The sequence below is a fragment of the Dendrobates tinctorius genome, unplaced genomic scaffold, assembly GCF_039654945.1.
Source record: "Dendrobates tinctorius isolate UK_male_01 unplaced genomic scaffold, ASM3965494v1 ptg000161l, whole genome shotgun sequence".
In the NCBI taxonomy this organism is placed as follows: domain Eukaryota; kingdom Metazoa; phylum Chordata; class Amphibia; order Anura; family Dendrobatidae; genus Dendrobates; species Dendrobates tinctorius.
In genome coordinates this window covers 6,840,875-6,858,734 of record NW_027361828.1, presented here as the reverse complement: position 1 = coordinate 6,858,734, position 17,860 = coordinate 6,840,875, and the positions used below count along the sequence as shown (strand labels likewise).

The 17,860-nt window shown below is 43.5% G+C and overlaps 1 protein-coding gene across 3 annotated transcripts in view; it reads right to left on the bottom strand.

Annotated features, from left to right (window-relative positions):
* Positions 1-17,860, bottom strand: part of LOC141052533 (uncharacterized) — a 169,753-nt gene that overhangs the window by 109,299 nt on the left and 42,594 nt on the right. For all 3 annotated transcript variants that reach the window (XM_073549787.1, XM_073549786.1, XM_073549788.1), the window contains 4 exons: positions 13,017-13,067; positions 8,498-8,542; positions 5,139-5,183; positions 1,782-1,826 (listed from right to left, as the gene is read on the bottom strand). In XM_073549787.1, coding sequence (XP_073405888.1) covers positions 1,782-1,826; positions 5,139-5,183; positions 8,498-8,542; positions 13,017-13,067 — 186 coding nt within the window. The remainder of the gene's footprint in view (positions 1-1,781; positions 1,827-5,138; positions 5,184-8,497; positions 8,543-13,016; positions 13,068-17,860) is intronic.

Below are 17,860 nucleotides of genomic sequence, written 5' to 3'. Positions count from 1 at the left end.
CTGTCAGTAGGTTTCTCACTAAAGCTATCACTGGTTTCTTTGTGAACTAGCATTAGAAATGTAAAAAAAAAAGAAAACAGATTAAAATTACATTTTAACGAGAGTCCCCATTTTACAAACTGGTGAGAATCAGAGTGGCCATCCTGAATTCGAGGCATCAGCCACAGCTTAAATTCTGATAATAGCTCATTGCCTATGATACCAAACACCCTGCAGACTCAGAGTGGTGATTACCTAGGTAAGCAGATCGTGATACTAGCAGGTTTTGTGCTTTAAAACCTGCTTGCAGCTCATTATAGCTGGCCACATCACTGGATCCAAATCGCTCTATTCCCCCTGTTCTTCTACCCTGCTGCACAGGCACAGCTACCCGTGCTAGGAATCTAGGAAAACAGTAAGTTTGGATCAGCGGTGAAATCATGCTATTGATCCAAACTGTAAATCTTCAGGAATGCACCACCCTCTGAAAGCAGTGCATTCTTGAAGAAAAGAAGTTGAGAAAACCTGCAAAGCTTTTATGACTGTATAACTACAACTACACTTTCAAAATATTTTCATTCAAAATTTTATTATGGTTTCAAAGACTCATACAGTTTAACTTGGATATTGTTGCATTATGGTGGAGAAAAAGTGTAGAAAAAAATTTAAGGATTAGACTCATCCATAGTCATCCATAGAGTATTTTGTGCTTTCTATCACAGTTTGGTGGTATTTAACAGTACAAAAAAGTGTTTGAAAATTTTTCTTGTTTGTTCACATTTCTTACCCATACACTATTCCATGTTCTGGGGTACATTTTTGTGATATATAGCACCCAAAAAAACAGCTAAAAACTTTGCTGAGTTACATTTCTCAGCTATATAGTACGTATATTACGTGCTCTTGGGTACATTTCATTGGTATATAACCTTCAAAAAAAGGTTCAAAATTTTATCTGTATTATAATGCTCACCCATAGACTATTCCGTGGTGTAGAGTACATTTAGTTCGTATATAACCCTCAAAATAGTATTCAAAATTTATCAGAATTATATTGCTCATCCATAGGGTATTACATCTTCTAGGGTATATTTCATTGCTAGTTGCTATATTGCTAGTTGCTATATAAGACTCAAAAATACCTGCTCAAAATGTTTCAATATCATATTACTCACCCATAGAGTATTCCGTGGTCTGGAATACATTTCGTTGGTATGTAACCCTCAAAATAGTGTTAAAAATGTATTGGTATCATATTGCTCACCCACAGACAATTCAGAATTTGTCCCATCCATTTGAACATTTTTACTGCCCCCCCCAGACTTCTTTATAGGGTCGACAGAAAAAATCTTTCCATTGACTTCCATTATACTCGTTATTCGAAACAAGCATGCGAGTATTAGTAATTGATCGGTTAGATCAACGAGCACCTGAGCATTTTAGTGCTCGCTCATCTCTAGTAACTGTACGTCATTAGTTTGGAACCCCTTCCAGACCATGACGTATAGGTGCGTCAACTGCTGTGAAAGGTTTTAAAAGAGGACTGCCCGTTCGGAAGCATAACACACCTTTTGGTGTATAATCATACTTGCTCAGTCAGCAATATACATCTTAATAGAGAAGCAGCCTGTGTTTGTCATTGAATTAATAAAAAAATCACTGCATTAAAAAAGGTACAAATGATACATCGAAATTATGACTGAAAGATGCCATAAAATTCTATCTGTATGTTGCTCTTATGACCAAAATGTGCTAGTAGATTAGCATACAATAACATCTAAAAATATTTTTCACTAACTTACTATCAGTAGGTTTCTCTCTTGGGCTAGCAGTTGTTTCTTTGTGACCTAGCATTAGAAATGTAAAAAAAGAAAACAGATTAAAATTACATTTTAAGGAAAGTCCCCATGGCACAGAATGATGAAAATCAGAGTGGCCATCTTGAATTCAAAGCATCACCAACTGCTTAAATTCTAATAGTAGCTCATTGCCTAGGTTACTGACCACCCTGCAGGCTCAGAGTGGCCAATTACCTAGGTAAGCAGATCGTGTCACTAGCAGGTTTTATGCTTTAAGGCCTGCTTAGGCGGCTCATTGTAGCTGGCCACGTCACTGGATCCAAATAGCTTTATGCCCCCTGTTCTTCTACTATGCTGTACAGGCAAGGTTACCTGTGCTAGGAATAAAGGAAAACAGTAAGTTTGAACCAGTGGTGCAACCATGCCATCAATTCAAACTGTAAATCTTCAGGAGTGCACCACCCTCTGAAAGCAATGCACGCCTGAAGAAAATTAGCTGAGAAACCCTATTAAGGGTATGTTCAGGCTAAGCTTTTTTTGCAGGTTTTGAAGCAGAAATTGAGCAAAATATCACACAGGCGGATCGTGGACCCGCTGCACCACAGCTGGGCTTACCCTGGAGAAAAATGGCTAAGGGACTACATGTTTTTTTCTAGAGCTCCTGATGATGGAGTTAGGCTTAAGCTACACGTAGCTGTTAGGTATCACTCCAAGGTCCTCAGTAAAGTGGCTGCTGACCTCAAGAGTCAGGTTCGCAATCACGAACACAAACTCGCAGTCACTGGTGGGACAAGATCATGGTACTGGCTGAGACACTAGATAGGGCGGACACCGCTACAGGTTGGGTACCACTGGAATGTTTTCAGACAGATTCAAGTACTGCTGGAGCGGTTTCAGGTTCAGGTACTGCCGGGGCAGTTTCATGTTCAGGACTCAGGATCAGGTTCAGACAGGATGATTATAGCAATACAAAATATGTTCAGGAAAGACTAGGTGGGTTCAGGGTTCAAGTACTAGATGCCTCACAGCTAATGGATGGGGACTAATCTAGAGTGTGATCACTACCCCTTTAAAAGCAGCGAGCACACACACTAAGCACGATGGCTGGAGACATGCGAGCCTTGCACAGGCCCTGAGAGTAGGGAGCCATGGCAAGACAGGGACATTCCACCGAGTGGCCGTGGCAGTGAGTGTGTCAGCGTCCCTGACAAGAGGAGGGAAACGAACCATGCAGGGACACCGGCATTTGCATTATGCAAAAACTTTTCAGACCCTCTTCAAAAACTCATAACTCCACAAAAATTCTGCTCCAACAAGTCAACAATAAGACTCAGTGTGCACATAATTTTAATGTTCAACCCCTTCATCCCCTGAGACTGTTTTCACCTTCCTGACCAGGCCAAATTTCACAATGCCAACCTGTGTCACTTTATGATGTAATAGCTCTGGAATGCTTCAACATATCACAGTGATTCTGAGATTTTTCATGATAAGATATTTTGAGGGGTTTATTTGATACCAAAATGTGCTACATAAATTAGCATTCAATAACATTTTAAAAATAATTTTCACAAACTTGCTGTCAGTAGGTTTCTCACTAAAGCTATCACTGGTTTCTTTGTGAACTAGCATTAGAAATGTAAAAAAAAAAGAAAACAGATTAAAATTACATTTTAACGAGAGTCCCCATTTTACAAACTGGTGAGAATCAGAGTGGCCATCCTGAATTCGAGGCATCAGCCACAGCTTAAATTCTGATAATAGCTCATTGCCTATGATACCGAACACCCTGCAGACTCAGAGTGGTGATTACCTAGGTAAGCAGATCGTGATACTAGCAGGTTTTGTGCTTTAAAACCTGCTTGCAGCTCATTATAGCTGGCCACATCACTGGATCCAAATCGCTCTATTCCCCCTGTTCTTCTACCCTGCTGCACAGGCACAGCTACCCGTGCTAGGAATCTAGGAAAACAGTAAGTTTGGATCAGCGGTGAAATCATGCTATTGATCCAAACTGTAAATCTTCAGGAATGCACCACCCTCTGAAAGCAGTGCATTCTTGAAGAAAAGAAGTTGAGAAAACCTGCAAAGTTTTTATGACTGTATAACTACAACTACACTTTCAAAATATTTTCATTCAAAATTTTATTATGGTTTCAAAGACTCATACAGTTTAACTTGGATATTGTTGCATTATGGTGGAGAAAAAGTGTAGAAAAAAATTTAAGGATTAGACTCATCCATAGTCATCCATAGAGTATTATGTGCTTTCTATCACAGTTTGGTGGTATTTAACAGTACAAAAAAGTGTTTGAAAATTTTTCTTGTTTGTTCACATTTCTTACCCATACACTATTCCATGTTCTGGGGTACATTTTTGTGATATATAGCACTCAAAAAAACAGCTAAAAACTTTGCTGAGTTACATTTCTCAGCTATATAGTACGTATATTACGTGCTCTTGGGTACATTTCATTGGTATATAACCTTCAAAAAAAGGTTCAAAATTTTATCTGTATTATAATGCTCACCCATAGACTATTCCGTGGTGTAGAGTACATTTAGTTCGTATATAACCCTCAAAATAGTATTCAAAATTTATCAGAATTATATTGCTCATCCATAGGGTATTACATCTTCTAGGGTATATTTCATTGCTAGTTGCTATATTGCTAGTTGCTATATAAGACTCAAAAATACCTGCTCAAAATGTTTCAATATCATATTACTCACCCATAGAATATTCCGTGGTCTGGAATACATTTCGTTGGTATGTAACCCTCAAAATAGTGTTAAAAATGTATTGGTATCATATTGCTCACCCACAGACAATTCAGAATTTGTCCCATCCATTTGAACATTTTTACTGCCCCCCCCAGACTTCTTTATAGGGTCGACAGAAAAAATCTTTCCATTGACTTCCATTATACTCGTTATTCGAAACAAGCATGCGAGTATTAGTAATTGATCGGTTAGATCAACGAGCACCTGAGCATTTTAGTGCTCGCTCATCTCTAGTAACTGTACGTCATTAGTTGGGAACCCCTTCCAGACCATGACGTATAGGTGCGTCAACTGCTGTGAAAGGTGTTAAAAGAAAACTGCCCGTTCGGAAGCATAACACACCTTTTGGTGTATAATCATACTTGCTCAGTCAGCAATATACATCTTAATAGAGAAGCAGCCTGTGTTTGTCATTGAATTAATAAAAAAATCACTGCATTAAAAAAGGTACAAATGATACATCGAAATTATGACTGAAAGATGCCATAAAATTCTATCTGTATGTTGCTCTTATGACCAAAATGTGCTAGTAGATTAGCATACAATAACATCTAAAAATATTTTTCACTAACTTACTATCAGTAGGTTTCTCTCTTGGGCTAGCAGTTGTTTCTTTGTGACCTAGCATTAGAAATGTAAAAAAAGAAAACAGATTAAAATTACATTTTAAGGAAAGTCCCCATGGCACAGAATGATGAAAATCAGAGTGGCCATCTTGAATTCAAAGCATCACCAACTGCTTAAATTCTAATAGTAGCTCATTGCCTAGGTTACTGACCACCCTGCAGGCTCAGAGTGGCCAATTACCTAGGTAAGCAGATCGTGTCACTAGCAGGTTTTATGCTTTAAGGCCTGCTTAGGCGGCTCATTGTAGCTGGCCACGTCACTGGATCCAAATAGCTTTATGCCCCCTGTTCTTCTACTATGCTGTACAGGCAAGGTTACCTGTGCTAGGAATCTAGGAAAACAGTAAGTTTGAACCAGTGGTGCAACCATGCCATCAATTCAAACTGTAAATCTTCAGGAGTGCACCACCCTCTGAAAGCAATGCACGCCTGAAGAAAATTAGCTGAGAAACCCTATTAAGGGTATGTTCAGGCTAAGCTTTTTTTGCAGGTTTTGAAGCAGAAATTGAGCAAAATATCACACAGGCGGATCGTGGACCCGCTGCACCACAGGCTGGGCTTACCCTGGAGAAAAATGGCTAAGGGACTACATGTTTTTTTCTAGAGCTCCTGATGATGGAGTTAGGCTTAAGCTACACGTAGCTGTTAGGTATCACTCCAAGGTCCTCAGTAAAGTGGCTGCTGATCTCACGAGTCAGGTTCGCAATCACGAACACAAACTCGCAGTCACCGGTGGGACAGGATCATGGTACTTGGTGAGACACTAGATAGGGCGGACACCGCTACAGGTTGGGTACCACTGGAATGTTTTCAGACAGATTCAAGTACTGCTGGAGCGGTTTCAGGTTCAGGTACCGCCGGGGCAGTTTCATGTTCAGGACTCAGGATCAGGTTCAGACAGGATGATTATAGCAATACAAAATATGTTCAGGTAAAGACTAGGTGGGTTCAGGGTTCAAGTACTAGATGCCTCACAGCTAATGGATGGGGACTAATCTAGAGTGTGATCGCTACCCCTTTAAAAGCAGCGAGCACACACACTAAGCACGATGGCTGGAGACATGCGAGCCTTGCACAGGCCCTGAGAGTAGGGAGCCATGGCAAGACAGGGACATTCCGCCGAGCGGCCGTGGCAGTGAGTGTGTCAGCGTCCCTGACAAGAGGAGGGAAACGAACCATGCAGGGACACCGGCATTTGCATTATGCAAAAACTTTTCAGACCCTCTTCAAAAACTCATAACTCCACAAAAATTCTGCTCCAACAAGTCAACAATAAGACTCAGTGTGCACATAATTTTAATGTTCAACCCCTTCATCCCCTGAGACTGTTTTCACCTTCCTGACCAGGCCAAATTTCACAATGCCAACCTGTGTCACTTTATGATGTAATAGCTCTGGAATGCTTCAACATATCACAGTGATTCTGAGATTTTTCATGATAAGATATTTTGAGGGGTTTATTTGATACCAAAATGTGCTACATAAATTAGCATTCAATAACATTTTAAAAATAATTTTCACAAACTTGCTGTCAGTAGGTTTCTCACTAAAGCTATCACTGGTTTCTTTGTGAACTAGCATTAGAAATGTAAAAAAAAAAGAAAACAGATTAAAATTACATTTTAACGAGAGTCCCCATTTTACTAACTGGTGAGAATCAGAGTGGCCATCCTGAATTCGAGGCATCAGCCACAGCTTAAATTCTGATAATAGCTCATTGCCTATGATACCGAACACCCTGCAGACTCAGAGTGGTGATTACCTAGGTAAGCAGATCGTGATATTAGCAGGTTTTGTGCTTTAAAACCTGCTTGCAGCTCATTATAGCTGGCCACATCACTGGATCCAAATCGCTCTATTCCCCCTGTTCTTCTACCCTGCTGCACAGGCACAGCTACCCGTGCTAGGAATCTAGGAAAACAGTAAGTTTGGATCAGCGGTGAAACCATGCTATTGATCCAAACTGTAAATCTTCAGGAATGCACCACCCTCTGAAAGCAGTGCATTCTTGAAGAAAAGAAGTTGAGAAAACCTGCAAAGCTTTTATGACTTTATAACTACAACTACACTTTCAAAATATTTTCATTCATAATTTTATTATGGTTTCAAAGACTCATACAGTTTAAATAGGATATTGTTGCATTATGGTGGAGAAAAAGTGTAGAAAAAAATTTAAGGATTAGACTCATCCATAGTCATCCATAGAGTATTATGTGCTTTCTATCACAGTTTGGTGGTATTTAACAGTACAAAAAAGTGTTTGAAAATTTTTCTTGTTTGTTCACATTTCTTACCCATACACTATTCCATGTTCTGGGGTACATTTTTGTGATATATAGCACTCAAAAAAACAGCTAAAAACTTTGCTGAGTTACATTCCTCAGCTATATAGTACGTATATTACGTGCTCTTGGGTACATTTCATTGGTATATAACCTTCAAAAAAAGGTTCAAAATTTTATCTGTATTATAATGCTCACCCATAGACTATTCCATGGTGTAGAGTACATTTAGTTCGTATATAACCCTCAAAATAGTATTCAAAATTTATCAGAATTATATTGCTCATCCATAGGGTATTACATCTTCTAGGGTATATTTCATTGCTAGTTGCTATATTGCTAGTTGCTATATAAGACTCAAAAATACCTGCTCAAAATGTTTCAATATCATTAATCACCCATAGCGTATTCCGTGGTCTGGAATACATTTCGTTGGTATGTAACCCTCAAAATAGTGTTAAAAATGTATTGGTATCATATTGCTCACCCACAGACAATTCAGAATTTGTCCCATCCATTTGAACATTTTTACTGCCCCCCCCCAGACTTCTTTATAGGGTCGACAGAAAAAATCTTTCCATTGACTTCCATTATACTCGTTATTCGAAACAAGCATGCGAGTATTAGTAATTGATCGGTTAGATCAACGAGCACCTGAGCATTTTAGTGCTCGCTCATCTCTAGTAACTGTACGTCATTAGTTGGGAACCCCTTCCAGACCATGACGTATAGGTGCGTCAACTGCTGTGAAAGGTGTTAAAAGAGGACTGCCCGTTCGGAAGCATAACACACCTTTTGGTGTATAATCATACTTGCTCAGTCAGCAATATACATCTTAATAGAGAAGCAGCCTGTGTTTGTCATTGAATTAAAAAAAAAATCACTGCATTAAAAAAAGGTACAAATGATACATCGAAATTATGACTGAAAGATGCCATAAAATTCTATCTGTATGTTGCTCTTATGACCAAAATGTGCTAGTAGATTAGCATACAATAACATCTAAAAATATTTTTCACTAACTTACTATCAGTAGGTTTCTCTCTTGGGCTAGCAGTTGTTTCTTTGTGACCTAGCATTAGAAATGTAAAAAAAGAAAACAGATTAAAATTACATTTTAAGGAAAGTCCCCATGGCACAGAATGATGAAAATCAGAGTGGCCATCTTGAATTCAAAGCATCACCAACTGCTTAAATTCTAATAGTAGCTCATTGCCTAGGTTACTGACCACCCTGCAGGCTCAGAGTGGCCAATTACCTAGGTAAGCAGATCGTGTCACTAGCAGGTTTTATGCTTTAAGGCCTGCTTAGGCGGCTCATTGTAGCTGGCCACGTCACTGGATCCAAATAGCTTTATGCCCCCTGTTCTTCTACTATGCTGTACAGGCAAGGTTACCTGTGCTAGGAATCTAGGAAAACAGTAAGTTTGAACCAGTGGTGCAACCATGCCATCAATTCAAACTGTAAATCTTCAGGAGTGCACCACCCTCTGAAAGCAATGCACGCCTGAAGAAAATTAGCTGAGAAACCCTATTAAGGGTATGTTCAGGCTAAGCTTTTTTTGCAGGTTTTGAAGCAGAAATTGAGCAAAATATCACACAGGCGGATCGTGGACCCGCTGCACCACAGGCTGGGCTTACCCTGGAGAAAAATGGCTAAGGGACTACATGTTTTTTTCTAGAGCTCCTGATGATGGAGTTAGGCTTAAGCTACACGTAGCTGTTAGGAATAACTCCAAGGTCCTCAGTAAAGTGGCTGCTGACCTCAAGAGTCAGGTTCGCAATCACGAACACAAACTCGCAGTCACTGGTGGGACAAGATCATGGTACTGGCTGAGACACTAGATAGGGCAGACACCGCTACAGGTTGGGTACCACTGGAATGTTTTCAGACAGATTCAAGTACTGCTGGAGCGGTTTCAGGTTCAGGTACTGCCGGGGCAGTTTCATGTTCAGGACTCAGGATCAGGTTCAGACAGGATGATTATAGCAATACAAAATATGTTCAGGTAAAGACTAGGTGGGTTCAGGGTTCAAGTACTAGATGCCTCACAGCTAATGGATGGGGACTAATCTAGAGTGTGATCGCTACCCCTTTAAAAGCAGCGAGCACACACACTAAGCACGATGGCTGGAGACATGCGAGCCTTGCACAGGCCCTGAGAGTAGGGAGCCATGGCAAGACAGGGACATTCCGCCGAGCGGCCGTGGCAGTGAGTGTGTCAGCGTCCCTGACAAGAGGAGGGAAACGAACCATGCAGGGACACCGGCATTTGCATTATGCAAAAACTTTTCAGACCCTCTTCAAAAACTCATAACTCCACAAAAATTCTGCTCCAACAAGTCAACAATAAGACTCAGTGTGCACATAATTTTAATGTTCAACCCCTTCATCCCCTGAGACTGTTTTCACCTTCCTGACCAGGCCAAATTTCACAATGCCAACCTGTGTCACTTTATGATGTAATAGCTCTGGAATGCTTCAACATATCACAGTGATTCTGAGATTTTTCATGATAAGATATTTTGAGGGGTTTATTTGATACCAAAATGTGCTACATAAATTAGCATTCAATAACATTTTAAAAATAATTTTCACAAACTTGCTGTCAGTAGGTTTCTCACTAAAGCTATCACTGGTTTCTTTGTGAACTAGCATTAGAAATGTAAAAAAAAAGAAAACAGATTAAAATTACATTTTAACGAGAGTCCCCATTTTACAAACTGGTGAGAATCAGAGTGGCCATCCTGAATTCGAGGCATCAGCCACAGCTTAAATTCTGATAATAGCTCATTGCCTATGATACCGAACACCCTGCAGACTCAGAGTGGTGATTACCTAGTTAAGCAGATCATGATACTAGCAGGTGAAATGCCCCCTGACAAAACCTCTGGGTGAATCGTGCGTTGGGGCAGGTGGACCAGGACACATGTACCAGACCCCCCTTTTCACTGAGATATCATTTTTGGAGTAAGTACCAACTGTTATGATTGGGTCACCGAGGAGGAGAGCAATCCCAAGCTAAGCCACAGAAAACCAGAGAGGTTGGTAACTAAGCGGATTGCAGACCCCTGATCCTATCCACACAAATAGCAGTAGCCGTGGAGCGTACCTACGATGAACCTAGATGCCTCAGCACAGCCGGAGAGCTAACAGCCTAAAACAAGAAAGGGGAAATCTAAGCCGCCCTGGAGCAGACCCCAAAGGAATAGATAGCCCCCAAACATATATTGTCGGTGAGACAAGATGAAAACACAAAAGCAGGCAGGAAAATAGATTGAGCAAATGATGGGGCCCACACTGACTAGACAGGACAGGAAAGGAAAGACGCTGTCTGCAATCACGCAAAAAACCCTGCAAAAAGTCCAACACGTTTGATGCAAATGATACTGAAGTCGCACGACTTCGCCCACTATATGAGCACTCTGGTATATTCTGAAAGCAGAGCAAAAAGAGGCCAATCTAATAAGGGACAAAAACAAACTGGCACAAGCAGTAACATATGGACTGTGATTCAGCACAGCCCCAGCCGGAGCTGGCTGACCAGCACAAAACTGATATAGACAAAACCAGATCAAATGCAACAGAATAGCAAATGAACACTTAGCTGAACATGCAGGGACAGAGCTGGAAACATCAGACCTCAGGAGGCAAGAAGAAAATCACAAGCAGGGATAGAGGGAGTCTGCTGTCTTAAATCCCAATCTGAATCCCCAGATCTCCAATCGTCATCCTCATTATCAGGTGGTAAGTCTCTGTTAATCAAATCAGCTCCATTACCTCCAGTAACCACCAGAGGGAGCCCAGAAAGAGAACTCACAACCCCTCTGTCAATCTGACCAGCTCCACTACCTTCAGTAATAACCAGAGGGAGGCCAGAAAGCGAATTCACAACAACCTACCTTATGCATTTTTTCACTAAACTATTTAGTACCAGTCAAGACACTTGTTAGCTGACTTGAATTATTATGCAGATGAGGTTCTTTGTTCTATTTGGAATCTGTTGTGTTAGTTTACATCTCTTACTTTTCATTTTTTCCTGCTGCCATTCTAGGAACATTCTGTTTTGGTATATGTATGTCTTTTGTATTTAAATCTTTTTTAAGCATATATAATAAATTGTTAGTTTTTATGAGACCTTTGTTTGCACTCATTTTCATATGTTAGTTGGTAAATTAGTTTCGGAGTGTGTCTCTCTAATATTTTCCTCTTGTTTGCTCAGTCTTTTGTGTTGGTATTCTTTATGCTTTAAAGCCTGCTTGCAGCTTTTTCTAGCTGGCCACATCACTGGATCCAAATAGCTCTATTCCCCCTGTTCTTCTACCCTGCTGCACAGGCACAGCTACCTGTGCTAGGAATCTAGGAAAACAGTAAGTTTGGATCAGCGGTGAAACCATGCTATCGATCCAAACTGTAAATCTTCAGGAATGCACCACCCTCTGAAAGCAGTGCATTCTTGAAGAAAAGAAGTTGAGAAAACCTATTAAAGGGTATGTTCACACTGAGCTTTTCTTGCAGGTTTTGAAGCACAAATTGAACAAAATGTCACACACTTGGATCGTGGACCCACTGCACCACAGACCAAGCTTACCCTGAAGGTAAGTGGCTAAGAGGCTACCTGATTTTTGCAAGAGCTCCTGATGGTGCAATTAGGCTCGAGCCGCAGGTAGCCACTAGGTACCACTCCAAGGGCAGTCCCCGCTACATCGGCGCTGACCTCAAGACAGGATGGTTCAAGTTACAGAAACAGACAAATAGTTCAGGGTTCAGGATCAGACCAGACAGTTCAGGATTCTGGATGAAGTTCAAGCAAGACGAATACAGCAACAGGCAATATGTTCAGGTGCATACAAGGCGGGTTCAGGGTTCAGGATTAGGTTCAGGCAGAACTGATTCAAAAATAGGTTCAGGTTCAGCCTGGGACAGGTTTAGGAATAGGTTTAGGTACCTGACAATAAACTAGCGGGAACAAACTCAAACTAAACATTAAATAAGGTGTTATTAAAGCATCTCCTTACAGGGTATGCTGCCTTTAGTACTAGATGCCTCCCAGGTAATGGCTGGGGGCTAATCTAGAGTGCCACCCTACCCCTTTAAGAAGTGAGTAGTGCACACACTAAGAGCACCAACTGGAGACATTTGTGCTGTGCACAGACCCTGAAAACAGAGAGCCATGGCAGGACAGGGAGATACCGCCAAGCAGCCGTGGCAGTGAGTATGTCACTGTCCCCATCAAGAGGAGGGAGACGAGCAATGCAGCAACACTGGCATTGGCATTATTTAATGTTTAACCCCTTCACCCCTGAGCCTATTTTCACCTTCCTGACCAGGCCAAATTTTACTATTCTGACCAGTGTCGATTTATGAGGTAATAGCTCTGGAATGCTTCAACGTATAAGTGTGATTCAGAGATTTTTTTTGTGACACATTGAACTTTATGTTAGTGCTGAATTTAGGTTGATATTTTGGGGGGTTTATTTGTGACCAACATTTGCTGGATAGATTAGCATACAATAAAATTTTAAAAATAATTTCCACATACTTACTGTCAGTAGGTTTATCTCTGGGGCTAGCAGTGGTTTCTTTGAGACCTAGCACTAGAAATGTATAAAAGAAAACAGATTAAAATTACATTTTAACGAGAGTCCCCATTGCACAAACCAGTGAGAATCAGAGTGGCCATCCTGAATTTGAGGCATCATCCACTGCTTAAATTCTGATAACTGTTCATTGCCTAGTTTAGCGACCATCCTGCAGTCTCAGAGTGATGGATTACCTAAGTAAGCAGCTCGCGCCTCTAGCAGGTTTTATGCTTTAGATCAGGGGTCCCCAACCTGTAGCTCGGGAGCCACATGTGGCATGCGGCCCCATGAATTGGGGCTCGCGACTGTCTGCCAGCTTGGTGCATTATATCCAGGTTTAGCAAATAGGTATGAAGAGTACATCTCAAAATGATGAATTTTGTGAGTAGCCCTGCACAGAAGAGCAGATTTGGATGCACATTTACTGGTTTTAGAGGTTTAGAGATGTTTTAGGTATGGTACGCTGAAGGATCGTACTACTTGTTAGAGGAGGTTCTTGAAGCTGGATGTGACAGTGTGTTGGGAGTTTTTGATTGGAGAATACTGAATGGGGGGATTGTAGGAACCCCTGGATCTCAGTGTACTGCTTTGGAGTGATTTCTGTGGAAAAGCTTTGGTTATCATTATACCTGTAATGGGGGCTTTGGCTGACACTACTTTGAAGGAGATGGGAGCTGGATGTGGCTCATGACCCTCTCTCAGTGCTGAATGTGGCTCACGACCCTCTGTCTAAGGCCGGTTTCACATTAGCGCTTTTTCAGCGCGCGCACGGCCGGGGGTAGCTCCGCCCCCGAGCCGGCTCTCTGCCCGGCGTGCCCACCCCTTGCTTGTAGCGCCGCCTACTAGCGGACAGCGGCGCCTGCGATCGGCGCACCCTATCTTTAGCATAGGGTGCGCAGATCGTGCGCAGGCCGTGCGCTAGTTGCGCTTTGACCTGCGCTGCGCACTTTTGACGGTGCGCCGTGCGCGCCAAAATCAAACTTGCCGATCGCAGGCGCCGCTGTCCGCTAGTAGGCGGCGCTACAAGCAAGGGGCGGGCACGCCGGGCAGAGAGCCGGCTCGGGGGCGGAGCTACCCCCGGCCGTGTGCGCGCTGAAAAAGCGCTAATGTGAAACCAGCCTAAGCTGAATGTGGCTCTCAAGGTCAGAAAGGTTGGGGACCACTGCTGTAGATCCTGCTTAAAGCCCACTATAGCTAGCCACATAACTGGATCCAAATAGCCTTATTCCCCTTATCCTTCTAACAAAGATGTTGTAGTAGTGTAAAGGAGTGCATTAGCACACCCCCTTGAAGATCTCATGGTTATATAATGCATTGTACTGTTTCAAATGTTGCTGGTTCAATTGTACTGTTTCAAATGTTGCTTTATCTTTGTAGTGGCCTGCAAAAGTTAGACAGCAGCAGACAGGGTTAAGTACTGAGGAGTTACGTGGGCATAATGAGATATAGTTTGGGAATAAAAATACCTATGGTCCTGTTGCACTCAGATCTGCATTTTAACCGGTATCAAATAGCACATTCTGAAGAAGAAAACCATGATTATGTGTCAGCAAAATTCTGTATCTCAGGCAGGGAGCCTAGCAATAATTCAGAGGAAGGAAAGATTCCTTACCTCATGCAAGTGGGTCTTAAGCAAACAATTTTGTATACTGGATAATAAGCTAGAGTGTAGCCAGGTATAAGGATCATAAACCATTATGTAACCAGGTTTGTACACGAGTTCTCCTGGGGGGAGCTGAAGATGCAGTGGCACAGCAAGTGTTGGGGGAGACTGGGATGATGATTAAGACGTCATGTCAACAAGCGGGTTATTATTATGTTGTTTGTAGTCTTATGTATTAATGTTTATATGTGTGAAAAAAGGGTTTTATTATATTCTGATGGCTGGTGTGTATTCGGTTCGCCTATCGGCTTTGCCTAAAGCCATCCCTTGGAATGTAGGAGGTTTGTCTACTGGGGGGGACCACACTAAGTACAGGAATATAGCTTGGACTACACTCTAGTTAAATAAAGTTGGGATTAGTTCACAGCTTGGGAGGGGTTAGACCAGTTTTATAAGAAAAGGACTCTGGGTTAGTGGCGCAGTTAGAGTCTAGAACTCAGTTAAGTGCAAGTTCAGAGAGGGTTCTAGTCAGTGAAGGAGAGGAGTGGAGAGTAAAGCTGAACAAGACAGTTTTAGCAGGAGCAGGATGAGGCAGAGGCAGCAGAGCTGAATGGATGCTGTCAGGTCCCGAACCAATGTCTCTTGTATTGTCTGAAGCTACAGACGGACTTTTATTTTTGGACTCCGGTCTCCTTCATACATTTCCATGACATCTGTTCCTGGCTTGCCATGTCAAATGGCAGCAAGCAGTGTAGAGTCGGTGGTGGGGTGCCGAGCTGGGGGGGTGGTCCTACTTTTATACCGCGCAGAGATGACAACAGAGACACGATGGAGGCAGATTCTGGGTGCAACAGGTCCAAGTTTATTTCTTCACTTGCCGTCCGACTGACGGCACACCTCGCGGCCCTCCGTTTCCAGAGCCGCTTCTCACACCGTACACTGGAGACGTGTCTGCACACACCGTCCCCTCCTTTACTGTCGACGCTCCTGACAGTTCCGTCACTGTGGCCGCCTTAGGCCCATTAACCAACAGCGCTTCTACTGCTCAGTCGTCGTGTCACATACGGTATCTTACACCCAGTACCTCGTCTCAACTGCGGTCCTTTCCTGTCAGGACCACCCCCCTGACATTCTCTCTCCTCAGTCCCCCTGGTCTGGATTCTCCTCAGAGTGCACAGACTGTCGTAGTCCTCCTGTCACTTGAGCTCCCCCTGGGGACTGGAATCTTCTGGAACCCTCCCTCAGAATTTATAACTTCCCCGGTTCCTTGAAACTGTCACTAACTGTCACCACACCCCCCATGACCAACGGTTTCTAAAGCCCTAAGCTGCTGTAAAGTCCTTTGCTCACACTCCACCCTGCCATCTAATGGTCATCCCAAGGTACTGCACGTCCACTACACTTTTCTAGTTGTTTCCCCACTGTAATCACTGTCTCCTACCTACACTGTGCAAACCTATCTTTCTTCACTCTGACTAGTCCGTCCGTCCGTCAGGTCACCTTCCCTACACTCCCCCTTCCTTTGTCCATTGTCGTCCTCGACAATCGTCATCCCTGCCTTCGTCGTTCTGAATCTACACCTACATTCTGTTGTCGGACCAGAAGTTGAGCCAAACCCACTATCTGCGGGGGCCGAACCATACTGGGAGCACTATGCTCTGAGCAGCCTACTGCTACTCACCAGCGCGCACGCCACATGACAACGTCTTTCAAATTGGGCAAGGTACACCCGTATTCTCTCTACGGCGTGTATCTTTCCCCTACTCTCCCCTACTGTTACCTTTCACTATCCGGTACGCCATGATCGAGGCCACTCACCTACCAGATCATTGCCGGCGCCCGCCTTTCCTTCTTCAGGGGTGTCCGTGGTGTCGGGGACCTGACCTAGGACGGTTGTCTTTCTCACATCTTCCCATTCATTTTCCTTCTTTCAATTACATGTCATGGTCGGCGTCCCGGTCTCCCAGACCTCAACTCTTAGATCCCTACCGGATCTCACACTTTCCTTTGGTCCCGCAGACCTTCCCTTACCCGGACCTGTTGCATTTTACTTTGCATATTATACATCAAACAACTTTATAATAGCACAAGTACCCATTTTTTTTATAATTTTTTTTTTTTTTCCATTTTCTCTTACTTTTAAAACCAAAATATAACATAACATTGCATTTCCTCTTTCTTCCTCCCCCCCTTCCTTGGACCTGGACACTCCTCCACTTTTCCGTATCCCCGTTCTGTCAGGTAAACATATTTTCGTATATAAAGAACATAGAAAGAAGAAAGAAAGAGAGAGAAAATAGTTGCATCAGTTAAACAACAACAAAACTTTTTTCTAAATGCAACTGTCCTTATAATCTGCACAACGGTGCATCGAACTCCTGACAGTCTATACCACTCTCAATGGACAGAGGTGAGGGCTCCACGGGGATACTGAGGGTGTCCATTCAAGTCCTCTTCTTTTCCATGACGGCCTCTCCTTGAGTGTGGAGCAGGTTCCACACTTCCTGCTCCCGGGCCTTTTTCTTCCTGATCACCTCCGCTTCCCACACGGAGGGAACAGCACGGGCCCTGGAGTCCGGTGGGCGGGACTCCGCTGAAAAAGACCGCAAGACAGAAACGGCCGAAGATTTCTGCGGCCCAGCAGCTGCTGGGGTCAGGTGGCAAATGGGGACAACCGGGTCCTCGGGGGCTGGAATCACAGGGCCCGCTAAGTTGGCCGCAGCCGACTCCAGCAGCGGCATAACCGCGGCCTCAGGACAGGCCGCATCCACTACTTCCAACGGAGTCGGAGTAACGGCCGATTTCAACAATGCAGCTGCTATTAGCAGGGAAAGCGCAGCAGCATCTTCTTTAGGTGAGCTCTGCACTGGTGACTCCGGGCGGGGTAGTTCGGGGACATGAGCGGGGGCCTCGCTCAGCTCTGCATACACCACGGGGCCTGTGGCAACCAGGCCTTCCGGTGCGCAGGGGGCCGCGTGCTGCAGCAGAATGGTGGGGGCCGCTTGCGGAGGCACTGGTAGGGCTGGGGGTACTCTCACCTTCCCCGGCGCTGCGGCCTCCGTTTCATCATCACGCAGTTTCCCCCGCAGCCTCCGTTCCTTGCTCCACTGTCCTGCGGGCCTTCCCTCCGGACTCGGGGGCTCCGCTGAGAAGTCCTCTGCTGGTATTGGTGGCAGCCGTTCTCGCTGACTCCCCTCAGGCTCCG